At 31.8% G+C, this 16,154-nt stretch overlaps 2 protein-coding genes across 2 annotated transcripts; one reads left to right on the top strand and one right to left on the bottom strand.

Annotated features, from left to right (window-relative positions):
* Positions 1 to 261: 261 nt before the first annotated feature.
* On the bottom strand, positions 262 to 8,987 carry LOC127711325 (BTB/POZ domain-containing protein KCTD7-like). Its single transcript, XM_052217323.1, has 2 exons — positions 8,678 to 8,987; positions 262 to 2,252 (listed from the first exon to the last, which is right to left on the bottom strand). Exons 1-2 carry the CDS (start codon positions 8,891 to 8,893, stop codon positions 1,542 to 1,544), a joined length of 927 nt encoding a protein of 308 aa, XP_052073283.1. The 5' UTR covers positions 8,894 to 8,987; the 3' UTR covers positions 262 to 1,541.
* A 147-nt stretch (positions 8,988 to 9,134) lies between these two features.
* Positions 9,135 to 15,908, top strand: LOC127711324 (uncharacterized). The gene is made up of 4 exons (XM_052217322.1): positions 9,135 to 9,736; positions 11,990 to 12,138; positions 12,843 to 12,967; positions 13,525 to 15,908. The coding sequence occupies exons 1-4, from the start codon at positions 9,145 to 9,147 to the stop codon at positions 13,613 to 13,615; spliced, it is 957 nt and encodes a 318-aa protein (XP_052073282.1). The 5' UTR covers positions 9,135 to 9,144; the 3' UTR covers positions 13,616 to 15,908.
* Positions 15,909 to 16,154: the final 246 nt, after the last annotated feature.

The raw sequence follows: 16,154 nt of genomic DNA, 5'->3' as shown, positions 1-16,154 counted from the left end.
AAAAAATAAGAGAACACAGAAATGAAGACCTCCAGATCAAGACCCTCATACATGTGTGCATGCTGTGGTGCATGCTGTGGTGTATGCTGTAGTGCTTGTTAATGCTACTAAATGTTTGAACAATTGTGGTTACCTTATCTGATTCACATTATATTATTAGCACATAAAATGGCCAGTGCTATAAAAAATTATGGCAGAAACGAAAATGTGAGTTTTTAAAATTGTGATTTGGCCGTATGTTTTTTAAAAACTGATTTCAAGGCATCAAATTCAATAGTTAACAGAACATTCATCATTTTCCCTGCTTCAAATACCCAATATATTCTGTATATTGAAAGGAACAAGACCAAAAAAAGACTGTATGACCATTGTCCTCTTTACCTCCAGTGGCAAATATTAAATGTATATTCTGGATATTGATCTTGAAAACTGTACAAAATCTTTTACATGTATTTGTTTATATAATAACTGTCAAGTTAACAAATTCTAATACTTTGGGGGGAATTAAAAACATGTATGTTAATTTCAACCAAGGTCATCTTAAAACAGCTTATTTCATTTACTCAATTATTTAAGATCAATCAAAGGTCAATGAATCAATAAACAAATAAATACAGCTTTATCTGACATAATATTACCAGTACGTGACCTTTAAACTTGGTTGACCAAGTCATTATATGAAATATAGGAGAGATTTCAAGCTAAATTTACAGATTTATAACAACAAAGGTCCTTGAGACATGAGAGACTAAAAAAATTGGGCCAATAAAAAAAAAAGTCATATAAATCATGTACATGTAAAGGAATTGATGTGGCATATCAATTAAGCTAGACATCTTTAAAATGGATTGATTTAAAAAAAAATCTGTAGTTAAAAAATTCAACTAGGCAATATACTGAATTTACAACCTATAAGCCTACAACATTTAGTAGAAAGTCTATTATTATGATTATCTTAAATTTAAACATTGTCAAATATGTAAATTGTCAGCTTGTGACTTTGAACAACATGTTGAAAAATATTTCTGTAAGAAAATTTAAACTTGAGATTGTTGAAAATAATTCTGTAATCATATTAATTTCAAATTGAGGTTGTGGAAGCAAACTAAACTGTTTGCTGTACATTGTACAATATTTCTGCGAGCAAATTTTATTTTGTGTTGCTTGTGTTGTGAAAAATATTTCTGCAAACATGTTCAAATTTTGACAGGTAGTAAGCTTGTATTTCCTTTTAAATTAAATCTCTGACTTGCATTGACTTAGGACTTATCAACTTGTTAGGTCTAACATCATTAGAGAGACAAGATGATCTTGAGAATTTAGCACAGTAATCGTAAATAGCCCCTGTCTTATATAATGAGAATTGAGCACATTTACAAGAAGCATTCCATTTAGCATGTTTAGTTACGATTTCTATTGTACATCTTTAACATTTTAGATCTATAAAGTCAGATAACTACATTATATTTAAATCCAATTGATTTCTCTAAGAATCATCAAAACATAAACTTGTATATATAAATATCAGAACCAACAATAAATCAAAATATAAAAGTCAGTTTGTATGTAAATTTTGGACATGTTTGTCCATGATAGTAACGACATTTTCTTTTTGTTTCGTGTGGTTTTAAGTTAAATCCTTCCTCTAAATAATCATTTTCTAGACATCTAATGAACATTTCTTCATCTGTATCACCTTCCCAAGGTCCAACTTTAATATGAGCTAGTTCTGCAACACATCCATGTTTTGGATTAAAGTTTGGAGCTTTTGGTGCAAATTCAGTTTTGAACATATTAATTATTATCTCCCCTGTTCTAGAAGTAATAGCATGATCCATTGCTATTTTCACAATATTTTGTTTTACAACAAAATAATTTGGAAAGAGTTGTCTGTGAGCTTCTTTAACATGCATGGTGGCAATGTCAGGCTTAAATTGTAACTGCTCAACTAATTCATGTAGGCCAAAATAATTGGCATCTTTGAACACACTTACAGCTACTTCATTAGGTGGAATTGTTCCATTTCTTAAGAAATCTAGAATATTAGCAAATACCTGTCCATTGCTATCTAGAAAATAATTTCCATATTCATCTTTGTCAACAATATGCCTTCCGCTAAACATGGCTGCCAGCATTGAATCCTCATATTTTCTCAAGGTTGACAATCTAGTTATGTATTTAATGCCACCAACATTTAATGGAATCACAGGGGGAAATGTCCGATCTCCATGGTCACGGTTCATTTGAACATTCTGAAAAAAAAAAGAAGTACAAAAATGTACATGGAAATCAATGTTCACCTGTATTGAGTATAAAAGACAGTCCCCCCAACTCCATAAAAAAAACAAAACAAAAAAACATCTTCGGCAGGTTTTTGATTCCAGATAGAACTGACATAGAATTTAAAATTGGTATTTATTACTTGTCAACTAAGCATAAGGCATTTATATGTACAATGTACAACATATTCAGCCTGTTAGATTCATAGAGTGTAATTATTATACATGTACATGAAATTTATACCAGACTGTCTTTAAAACTGGATGAAATTTAGTATTTTATTAAGAATTACCCATTTAACAAAATCATATTGGCTATAAACTTTTAATAAAATGCTCCGCAGGGCGCAGCTTGATACGACCGCAGAGGTCGAACCCTGAACAGTTGGGGGAAGTATGGACACAACATTCAAGCTTGATACAGCTTTGGATTTGGATTGTGATTAAATATTTGACACAGCATAGGTTTCTAACACAGATTGAATGTGGTCTAAGAACTTAAAAATTTTAAATTGGACATTCACCTATTATGGTCCAATATCCAAAATCTAAATACATGGTTAGATTCAGCATATCAAAGAACCCCAAGAATTCAATTTTTGATGAAATCAAACAAAGTTTAATTTTGGACCCTTTTGACCACAATGTGGACAAAGTTGATAACGGGGCCCAAAAATCAAAAATCTAAATACATGGTTAGATTCAGCATATCAAAGAACCCCATATATTCAATTTTTGTTGAAATCAAACAAAGTTTAATTTTGGACCCCGATTTGGACCAACTTGAAAACTGGGCCCATAATCAAAAATCTAAATACATGTTTAGATTCAGCATATCAAAGAACCCTAAGAATTCAATTTTTGTTAAAATCAAACTAAGTTTAATTTTGGACCCTTTGGACCTTAATGTAGACCAATTTGAAAACGGAACCAAAAATTAAGAATCTAAATACACGGTTAGATTCGGCATATCAAAGAACCCCAATAATTCAATTTTTGATGAAATCAAACAAAGTTTAATTTTGGACCCTTTTGACCTCAATGTGGACAAAGTTGATAACGGGGCCCAAAAATCAAAAATCTAAATACATGGTTAGATTCAGCATATCAAAGAACCCCATATATTCAATTTTTGTTGAAATTAAACAAAGTTTAATTTTGGACCCCGATTTGGACCAACTTGAAAACTGGGCCCATAATCAAAAATCTAAATACATGTTTAGATTCAGCATATCAAAGAACCCTAAGAATTCAATTTTTGTTAAAATCAAACTAAGTTTAATTTTGGACCCTTTGGACCTTAATGTAGACCAATTTGAAAACGGAACCAAAAATTAAGAATCTAAATAAACGGTTAGATTCGGCATATCAAAGAACCCCAATAATTCAATTTTTGATGAAATCAAACAAAGTTTAATTTTGGACCCTTTTGACCTCAATGTGGACAAAGTTGATAACGGGGCCCAAAAATCAAAAATCTAAATACATGGTTAGATTCAGCATATCAAAGAACCCCATATATTCAATTTTTGTTGAAATCAAACAAAGTTTAATTTTGGACCCTGATTTGGACCAACTTGAAAACTGGGCCCATAATCAAAAATCTAAATACATGTTTAGATTCAGCATATCAAAGAACCCTAAGAATTCAATTTTTGTTAAAATCAAACTAAGTTTAATTTTGGACCCTTTGGACCTTAATGTAGACCAATTTGAAAACAGAACCAAAAATTAAGAATCTAAATAAACGGTTAGATTCGGCATATCAAAGAACCCCAATAATTCAATTTTTGATGAAATCAAACAAAGTTTAATTTTGGACCCTTTTGACCTCAATGTGGACAAAGTTGATAACGGGGCCCAAAAATCAAAAATCTAAATACATGGTTAGATTCAGCATATCAAAGAACCCCATATATTCAATTTTTGTTGAAATCAAACAAAGTTTAATTTTGGACCCTGATTTGGACCAACTTGAAAACTGGGCCCATAATCAAAAATCTAAATACATGTTTAGATTCAGCATATCAAAGAACCCTAAGAATTCAATTTTTGTTAAAATCAAACTAAGTTTAATTTTGGACCCTTTGGACCTTATTGTAGACCAATTTGAAAACGGAACCAAAAATTAAGAATCTAAATACACGGTTAGATTCGGCATATCAAAGAACCCCAATAATTCAATTTTTGATGAAATCAAACAAAGTTTAATTTTGGACCCTTTTGACCTCAATGTGGACAAAGTTGATAACGGGGCCCAAAAATCAAAAATCTAAATACATGGTTAGATTCAGCATATCAAAGAACCCCATATATTCAATTTTTGTTGAAATTAAACAAAGTTTAATTTTGGACCCCGATTTGGACCAACTTGAAAACTGGGCCCATAATCAAAAATCTAAATACATGTTTAGATTCAGCATATCAAAGAACCCTAAGAATTCAATTTTTGTTAAAATCAAACTAAGTTTAATTTTGGACCCTTTGGACCTTAATGTAGACCAATTTGAAAACGGAACCAAAATTTAAGAATCTAAATACACAGTTAGATTCGGCATATCAAAGAACCCCAATAATTCAATTTTTGATGAAATCAAACAAAGTTTAATTTTGGACCCTTTTGACCTCAATGTGGACAAAGTTGATAACGGGGCCCAAAAATCAAAAATCTAAATACATGGTTAGATTCAGCATATCAAAGAACCCCATATATTCAATTTTTGTTGAAATCAAACAAAGTTTAATTTTGGACCCTGATTTGGACCAACTTGAAAACTGGGCCCATAATCAAAAATCTAAATACATGTTTAGATTCAGCATATCAAAGAACCCTAAGAATTCAATTTTTGTTAAAATCAAACTAAGTTTAATTTTGGACCCTTTGGACCTTAATGTAGACCAATTTGAAAACAGAACCAAAAATTAAGAATCTAAATAAACGGTTAGATTCGGCATATCAAAGAACCCCAATAATTCAATTTTTGATGAAATCAAACAAAGTTTAATTTTGGACCCTTTTGACCTCAATGTGGACAAAGTTGATAACGGGGCCCAAAAATCAAAAATCTAAATACATGGTTAGATTCAGCATATCAAAGAACCCCATATATTCAATTTTTGTTGAAATCAAACAAAGTTTAATTTTGGACCCTGATTTGGACCAACTTGAAAACTGGGCCCATAATCAAAAATCTAAATACATGTTTAGATTCAGCATATCAAAGAACCCTAAGAATTCAATTTTTGTTAAAATCAAACTAAGTTTAATTTTGGACCCTTTGGACCTTATTGTAGACCAATTTGAAAACGGAACCAAAAATTAAGAATCTAAATACACGGTTAGATTCGGCATATCAAAGAACCCCAATAATTCAATTTTTGATGAAATCAAACAAAGTTTAATTTTGGACCCTTTTGACCTCAATGTGGACAAAGTTGATAACGGGGCCCAAAAATCAAAAATCTAAATACATGGTTAGATTCAGCATATCAAAGAACCCCATATATTCAATTTTTGTTGAAATTAAACAAAGTTTAATTTTGGACCCCGATTTGGACCAACTTGAAAACTGGGCCCATAATCAAAAATCTAAATACATGTTTAGATTCAGCATATCAAAGAACCCTAAGAATTCAATTTTTGTTAAAATCAAACTAAGTTTAATTTTGGACCCTTTGGACCTTAATGTAGACCAATTTGAAAACGGAACCAAAATTTAAGAATCTAAATACACAGTTAGATTCGGCATATCAAAGAACCCCAATAATTCAATTTTTGATGAAATCAAACAAAGTTTAATTTTGGACCCTTTGGACCTCAATGTGGACCAATTTAAAAACGGGGCCCAAAATCCAAAAACTAAATACACGGTTAGATTCAGCATATTAAAGAACCCCATGAAATCAAGAATAAAACCCCATTGAAATTGGTCAAGAAATAAGCAATTTATAGGAAGTATCTTCTTTTGCACAATCCTGTGCTATTAAATATTTCTTGCTATTGCGCAATACTGTACAATTGACAATTTCTTGCTATTGCGCAATATTGTGCTATTGGATATTTCTTGCTATTGCGCAATACTGTGCAATTGAAGATTTCTTGCTATTGCGCAATACTGTGCAATTGAAGATTTCTTGCTATTGTGCAATACTGTGCAATTGAAAATTTCTTGCTATTGCACAATACTTATTATATAATAATTTACACATCCTGTTTGGTGTGTATCTCCTACCATATCATTATTATTTGATTTTAAATATAAATCAGAAATAACCAACTTAAAATGGAAAATTTTAAAAGAAACAAAAAAGGAAAAAAAGAAAAAAAAGGAAAAAAAAATAAATCCCCCCCCAAAATTTTTTGAACCCCCATTATGATTCATCACCCCCAAACTCAATCCCAGCCTTCCCTTTGTGGTATGGTACCTTGCAGTACAATTTCAGAGAGATCCATACACTTGAACACAAGTTATTGTCTGGAAACTAGAAAAAAATGTGTTTTTTGGCCCCCTTTTTGGCCCCAAATTCCTAAACGTTTAGGGCAATTACCCCCAAACTCAAACCTAGCTTTCCCTTTGTGATATGGAACCTTGTAGTACAATTTCAGAAAGATCCATACACTTACACACAAGTTATTGTCATGAAACTAGAAAAATGCTTGTTTTTTGCCCCTTTTTTGGCCCCTAATTCCTAAAATTTGGAGGCAATTACCCCCAAAATCAATCCCAGCATTCCTTTTGTGGTATGGAACCTTGTGGTACAATGTCAGAGAGATCCATACACTAACACACAAGTTATGTCTGGAAGTTACAAAAATGCTTATTTTTGGCCCCTTTTTGGCCCCTAATTCCTTTACTGTTATTACCATAACCCCCAAAATCAATCCCAACCTTCCTTTTGTGGTATTGAACCTTGTGGTAAAATTTCATAAAGATCCATTCACTTAAACTAAAGTTAGAGTGCGAAAACCAATGTGTCTTCGGAGACGCCAGACGACGACGACGACGACGCCGGACGACGACGACGCCAACGTCATACCAATATACGACCACAAAAAATTTTTTGCGGTCGTATAAAAACTGATACCAAAACTTAATCCTATAACATAAAACAGATAATATGCGTTATGGGTTAGCATACAGCATTAAAGTCTAGCACTTTCATCCCTCGTGGGACTTGTCAAGAAATTGTGATAACAATGCCTTTAGAGTAGATCTGATTCTTTACGTCCACCTAAACTGGGCTGATATATATACATATTATTTATCATTTTATTCCATTATAAATCCAATTTCTAAAAACATCCAACATGTAGCTTATTTTTTAACATTAATCTTCTACTTAAAGGTATAGTAAATCACCTTCAAAAACTAATATATTAATAAAAAAAAAAATCAGCATGATCTACAGTATGATTACACCAAGGGAGGTAACTTACTAATATATTAATCAAAAGAACATGATCCATGATTTAACCAGCGGAGGTAACTTCTGCACAAAATAATTTGGAAGATATCAAACTTTGATACTACTGCAAGTTATCTTGATTTAATCTGGGACACAATACATGTATATTAGTATACTATTCCCAGATTTAATATTAGTTTATTAAGTAATGCACATTTATACCCTGAGGGGCAAACAATATAACTATATACACAATGCAAACATTATAAAATGTTAAAACGTCATAACCAATATCAAAAAAATGCAAAAAAAAACCCAACTAGTAATGATTATGCAGGTGTGGTGTCCACTCTCCTCAGTGTAAAAGACTTTTTAATGCTATTTGGTAAAATATCAAACATGTCAAATAGGAATTTAAAATAAAAAAAAATTTTTGTAATTCTTGAAACTGAATTGTAAAAGCGTTACATTACATATCGGCCCTAAAAGTCTTCCATACATATCCACCAATTTCTTGTTAAATTCTCAAAGAATATTTTATATAAAATCTAGGACTTATACAGTGTATACTTAAGACAACAAAAACTTTAACTTGTTTTAACACTGTGTTCAATCACCAGGTCTAAACTCATCAAAATACAATAAACTTTATATATCTTTTTTTTTCACATTTTATAGTTTTTAATGTACATGTTGTTGTTATATTTAGATGCAGGAAACTTATGATTTAAATTAAGAATCCCCATTAAAAATAACATTAACTAAAATTATTTTTTATAAAGAAGAACATAACAATGCTTTTTTTCTAAAATAGAATAGTACTGAAAAAAAAAAATTCAATAAAAAAAAATTAAATTATGCCACCTTATGAAAATCTGAAATCTTTGGGATACACAATCAAATTTCTATTGCTTTCAAGAATTATAAAAACCTCAAATATATGAGTATTGACAGCATTTCTGTATTTTCTATATTTAACTTTATTTACATACCACGTTCCTTTCATTCATATAATTATTCCTGGTTAAGCTTAATTCAGAAATTTGTCTAGGTATTTCATGACCCTGAGTGACAGGTGTAAATACATTTCTTCGGACTTCTGTGTTGACGAGTCTTGCGGGATGAGGTTTAGGTTGAACAGGTTTAAGTTGTATATCTTCCATCGAGTCAGAAGACTCCGAATCACTATTGTTCGGCACACTAATCATTGTAAGACATGACAACAGCTTCAAGTTCAAGAAAGTGAATGTTTGTTATTCCATGTTCCGGAATTCAATGAACAAGCACCTGTTATTTACTGGTTTCTTGTCAAACCAAAGGTACTTCCTCGTAATAATCTCAAATCGTACCAGTTTATTGACGTTCGAAGATCTCGTACTTTTTCTTCAAAATAATCTTGTCCAAGGAAGTAAGTTATCACTCTCTGGAAGGTCTCTAGCTTTTACGTTTTGATTTGATTATGGCGTCTGCAAATTCAGATAGGGTGTGTATTCACAATTGGAGAGTTCTGTGTCACGGTAAATCAAAACAGGGAAATGGAAGACATGGCTCAATTTACCGGTCATCTAGGCCTGACCTTATGGACCCTCTCGACTTAGAAGAATTCAAGAAACATGGTATTAAATGCATTATTGATTTGAGATCGGCTAAAGATTATGAAATAGCGTCTGGATCCAAAGTCCTCGACAACTATTATAAGCTATACAAAGTGGTTCTACCGAAATCCAACCGTTACAAGCAAAAGGAACCTGTAATTTGCCAAGCCGTTGATGGAAAAAAGAAAAAAAGGACAACGGTGCCAGCAACCGAAATTATGGAACAGAAACATTTTCTTATAAATTTCTTTACTAGTGAATACACATCAACAGTATTCAAAAGAGCTCCGTGGTATATCCAACTTATATCTCTTTTTATTGCAATATTTGACTTCATATTTAGAACGGGCTTTAAAAATTTCGTGCGTTTATTTGCAGTAACAGTTATAAATCGTGAAGGGATAGCAGCTTCTTATGTAGATATTGCTGAAATGAGCAGAGGAGGGTTATGTGCTGGTAAGTAATGTCGATATCGTTGTCAATCTATTGGTGAATACAAATACAAATATATATACAATACAATACAATACAATATTTTTATTGTCAATCAAGGACGCCCTAAGAGAGCAGTATAATTACAAATAATTTATTACAATGATTATTATTAATTCTCAATGATATATATATAATGACACTGAAATATAGAATAGAGAAAAAATAAACACAAAAGAAAAAGCAAAACCCCAGATAGGTATATATATTTAACATATAGAAATGTTGAGGCATATATTCAACGTTACTGTTTATGGATATCATTAGTGCCTTAAAATTCAAATTTGGCCTATGAATGATTCACTGGGTCAGTTAACCGGCATTATTTACTTTTTTTAACATAATATTATCCCTCTCAGTCCAGAGACTGATTATTAAATTACATAGTTGTTTTAGAACTTCTAGATTCTCACAACCCATTAGCCATGTAACATATCTACTTCCTGTCTGAGATTACTAATAACTGTGTTATAGTAATGCAGCTAGGTTCCCGCGTGTAGGACGTTAAACACTTCCTTCATCCGGCATTCTGTACTCTTACTGCAAGTCTTGTAATTTGTTTTGCATGGTCCTGCTTTTATTTAGAATTGTACACCGAACCAGAGACCTCTTATGTATACATATGATATAAAGGAATTGTTCTTTCGAATTTGATTTCAGTAATTCTAAAACTGTAGCCTCAATGTAAAACAAATTCCTGTCAGTAAAGTACAAGTTGATCGGCACCTATGTTGCCACACAATAGTAAGTACCATACACGACTCATACAAGGGGCGTTTCTTTGTCTGCCAAATATTGTTTTAGATGGTTTAGAGGTTCTCCAGCAGATTAAAATACCCCGTTTTACAGCATAGTGAGCATTCTGGAAATTGTTGTCCAATCGGTACTAAGTCAACGACGCTGGATCTAGCCTAATAATAGGTATACTATAAGAAACGTTTCTGACAATTGACTTTAATTCTAGCCTCATAATAGGTATACCACAAGAAACGTTTCTGACATAATTGATTTTAATTGGTTCATGATATTGATAGAAAAGAAAGGATATGGGGTATCCATCCATCATGGACACAAAATCAGTACCTGTACAGCAAAAAACACAAAAAGCAAAGGAACAGCGCTTTTATTGCTGTTCTTCGTCTCAAAGTCACTGTGAGGCCTTCAACATGGCGCAAAAACTCTCACCTCACTTCAAGTTTAAGACGACCCCTAGTACCGGTTTGAGCACTGACGATCACGCCAAAACTGTGAATTGAAGAACAAAGCCATGGAGCCAATAAAATAAATCTGGCAAAGAAATCAAACTTTTACTGTTATAATTTAGCCCGACAATCACACTGAAGCGTGCAAAAACAATACAAATATATATTAAGACAACCACGGGGCACATCGAGATATATGTTAGACAACTTGGAAGGAAATAACGTATTAGTTTGCTGCAGTGGAGAACTAAGCCCCTGCTGAGGCAACGTTCATATTAACTTTGTTGTATCAGAACTAAGGTGACGACTTTTTGTAAAAACTCCATCCGAGATTGCAATTGATCAAGCAGTAGATCATCTAAATTGTGCCAATAAATGTCGTTAAACACCCCGTAATAGTGCCAAGGAACAAACCTATCATATTAGATCTCACCAAGCAGATAACTTTGCCACAGTGGTCCGGGAGAAGTTCAAAATGTTACAGCAAATGGACGACAAATACCGATGATTGTAGGCAGAAGTTCATGACTTGTTATTCCACTGATCAAGATTTACAGGGTAGGGTTGAGGTGGGAAAATAATAAAAGTTTAACACTGGCACATGCCTGACCCCAGTCGGGAACCGCATAGGTCGTTGTCTTTTGTTAACTTAATATTTCGGATTGATTTGTGGTGCTTTACTTCCAGCAGCAAATGTTACATTCATATTTAGGACGATAACATGTCAATGAGATATTAACATACTCTGCTTTGAACTAGACCAACACGATTAGTCAGATATTTTAAAGTGCTTGCTCACAAGATAACAGTCCACAGAAAGACATGCCAGCCTACCCTGACACATTATTTTGACTCTAAAAGTCTCGGGTTTTGGCGGAGCCGGGGATCGAACACACATGGTTACATTGTGTTGTTGGTTGCAGTATCATTTATGTTTGCAACCCTATATATCTTTTTATTCATATTTATGTCATTCAAACTGAAATTGTAAGGTGTTGTTTTTCAAATGTTCCAGGACTTAAACTTTTAACGGATAAAAATAACATGCCTGCGATGATCAACTGTGCGCATGGCAAAGACAGAACGGGTATTTTGTCAGCATTAGTTTTATCTGTGTTAGGAGAAACTGAGGAAAACATCATAACAGATTATGCTCTATCACAGGTACATGCTTAAATATGACTATATATTAGTAATTTAACTTTCTTGATTCATTAACAAGCAGACTCGACTGGGAGACGTAAAATTAGTCATTGCAAAAGAAAATGTGCAATTCGTAAGTGATACATACGTTGAATGGAGGTTTGGATTCATTTCATGCGAGAATGATATGAAAACTATGTTTGATTGATTGTTGGTTGCTTAACATCCAGTGGCAAATATTTCATGCAATGATGCATGTTCAGGACGATAAAAATTATGAATTTCAGCCGATCTTGGCCATACGCAGATATTACTACTGTACAATAAATCTTTCAAACAAATAATGTAATATTTATAATAGACCAGCGTCGATGTATGCAAAATTTCAGTATTCAATTACGAATTTCCAAGCATGAAAAATGTTAAAGTAATATAAATACACAGCATATGCATTTTGACATGTACCCAAGATTCATAAGACCACACCTTAAATAAGGCATGTAGCAAACGACTTCTTACAGAATAATCTTACATATCTCTTTGTGCAAGAGGATGACAGGAAAACTGCCTCCAATGAAATTTGTGCAGTGAAGAACTATATGTCCGAAATTATTGTTAATGAAATAAACGTATACAATCGTGCATTAAACGGTGTCCCCATACCATGTCATCTGATTGATATACTTTAATGGTTAACTTTGTAATGTTGCATTCTGATTCTTTAGGAAGGACTTCTACCAATCAGAGATCGAGTATTTAAGGAGGTTGTTGAAAGATATTACTGGGATAAATCGTTCTGTGATGCAAATCCAGAGAACATGAGAATGTTGTTAAAATACTTAAATAAAACGTAAGTTTTCACCGAGAATTATATATATATCTCTGGTTTTCATAACTTTAAATTGGTTTCGTTATCATTAAATCCATGATGCAGTAGAATAATCATACATCTAATAATGAAAATAACTTATACCACAATGACATTAGTTTCTTGACTTATGTAACAATGTTATTACAACAATGACAATGTAGACCTTAATTTTAATAAGTGTTATTGAAAGTCATCATATGACTGACAAAGAAATATTACATTGCCCCAATCAATTTTACGTCAGAGAAATCTTATCCTGGAGAATTTTTTGTCTGCTGTTATTTACAAGGATATTTTATACCCAAGGAATCAAAATATTTTGTTCATAATATGTTTATGCGCTTAAATCTTTCCCAATGTCTAAGCATGACTATATCCCATTTTGAAACTTAAGGGATATTTGCTGTACTCAAAATTGTTTTGGGGATATTGAATATTTTAAAATATTATATGTCGATATTTTAATGATACTGAATATAAGGCACCTCCTTCTAAATACTCCTCTATATTATTACTGTTGAGTTGAACAATTCCAGGTATGGTTCAGTAAAAGATTATTTAGTCTCCATTGGATTCAGTGAAGAAGAACAAGATATACTTAGAAAAAACTTACTGGAACATGAATAGCAATGCATACGATATGTTTGCTAGAATATTTCATTGTTATAAAGTTAAGTATTGTAATTTGACAAAACATGTTATGACCTTCATAGTATATACATTTTTCACTTTTGTCACACGATCTCAGAGGAGGGGCAACCCAGGACAGGGAAATACATGCCTGCAGTACATGAGGATCTGGAAAGGGGGTCCTTCATTTCTGTATTCTTTATTTTTTTATGCCATTTTTCTCTATTCTAAATATTTTAGCACCCCATTATTCTCGATTCCTTATATTTTTTGTTATTGTTTTGGCCCATTATTCTCTATTCTGTAAACCCAATCCAGACCATCATGCATCATATGATAGCATAGTCCATTATTTTGATCTATTATACAAGAGCTTCTAATGATATCTATATTTATAATTTAATTTCTATGCAATATAGACCTCTTATATTTTTTTGTCATATTCATACCCTCACAATATTCAAGTTTAATCGCAGACGATGACATAAAGAGGTAACTCTTTTTATGCCTACAAAGGGCTACCAGATTTCATCCCTTGGTACATAATAGCTGATGTTTAACATTACTTTGTACCAAACTTATATATGACTGTGATATTTTGTTATGTGTATTTTTAATTTTGTATGAAAATATTTGCAAGATTGGAAAAGTTTTATTCTCACTTTTTCATTATTTCTTTTTTTTTCAAGGAGTTTACCATTAAATTATCCAAAGTGGGGAAGTAGCCTTCATAAAATTTTTGCTTTAGTCATTAATTTTTTTTTAGAGAGATAAATCTCAACTCTGTACCAAATTAGAGAATATGAAATTTTATTTTTATTATGCTTTACTACAAGATGTTACAAACATAGCTTTATCATCAGACAAATTATTTTATCCTTTCTGCAACTTTTGTTGGATTGCCCAATTTATACTTTTCTCAGCAGCATATTATCAATTTATTTGTTTTGGTATGATTAATCCCTTATTAAAATTTACTTTTTTTTTTCATCCAAATATCAATGTGTAATCAAGGAGACAACAAAGTGAGACAGACGAACAGATGGGTCAAAACATTTATACCCTCCATCACCTTTCTTTGTGTTGTATAATTGATACATTCTATCAACACCCTCCATGAACTATCTTTGTGTTGTATAATTGATACATTGTATTAACACCCTCCATGAACTATATTTGTGTTGTATAATTGATACACTGTATCAACACCCTCCATGAACCATCTTTGTGTTGTATAATTGATACACTGTATCAACACCCTCCATGAACTATCTTTGTGTTGTATAATTGATACACTGTATCAACACCCTCCATGAACTATCTTTGTGTTGTATAATTGATACACTGTATCAACCTTAATGTGATTACATACTTAATGAAAACTAATTTGTTTAGTGACACAGACAGGAATATCATATTTAAAGTTAATATACATTTATATCATTTATATACAGTAAACCAACCAATTTTTGCCCTGGTAGAATTTATTAAAAAAATTAATATAAATCATGGTGAATGTGTAAAACTTGTATCTTCTCTTAGCTCGTAGATAATATACAAAAAAAGGGTTGGAAAAAGCAAAAATAAAACTCTGCAAGATTGACTAGAAAGGGCTACTGATTCTAAAGCTATTAAAATATATTTTTTTATATTTATATTATTGAAATATTTGTAAATTTCTTGATTTCTCCAACAATAACCTTAGATGGCACATCAGGATAGAGTTTTAAACTTTTTCACTGTTCATGAGGCTTTATTATACCAAATTAATATGCTGTGATATTTTTTATGTTTATTGTTATTTTGTTTTAAGATTTTTATTGAACATAACAGACTGCTTATGGTCAATTAGGTCCCCACTTTTCCATTATGCCTATTTCAAGAGACGTTCATTTCCATAATAGTAGTTTTGTTGTCTAGTCTAAATTTGGGCTTTATTGCATTGCATTGTATTATATTTATTATATTTAATACAAATTATTCTTTATTGACAACTATTCACCAAATCCATGTGATGTGCATGTAAGCAACTACAGGTCTCTGTATGGCCTTCAACAATGAGCAAAACCTTGACTATAGTCAGCTATAGTGTGTATGTATAAACAACCTGTGTTATTTTGTATTGATGTTGTTTTATAATACTATATATTTAGAAGCTACTTAATTGTCATGAAATAATATACTTTAATAATGAACCAAATTTTTAATAGAGTTTATTATATTTCTATTTACCATATGTTGTTGTTTTAAATTTATTATAATTGTTATAGGAATTAAAAGTATCAAGAAACTTGTCTTCTTTTTCTGAATGTTAGCAAATGATTAAAATCCCATTTCTGAATGTTAGCAAATGATTAAAATCCCATAGGTATCAATGACATGAATTAACTACATAACAATAAAAAATTTCATGAAAGAAAGGCAAAAGATACCTAGGAGATAATCAAACTCATAAGTCAAAAACAAACTGACAATGCCAGGGCAAAAAACGAAAAATTACCATAAGACAAACAACAGTATACAAAACACAACATAG

Source organism: Mytilus californianus, unplaced genomic scaffold (assembly GCF_021869535.1).
Source record: "Mytilus californianus isolate M0D057914Y unplaced genomic scaffold, xbMytCali1.0.p SCAF_8, whole genome shotgun sequence".
NCBI lineage: Eukaryota > Metazoa > Mollusca > Bivalvia > Mytilida > Mytilidae > Mytilus > Mytilus californianus.
The sequence above is the reverse complement of the archived record's forward strand: the minus strand, read 5'-3'. Positions and strand labels throughout refer to the sequence as shown.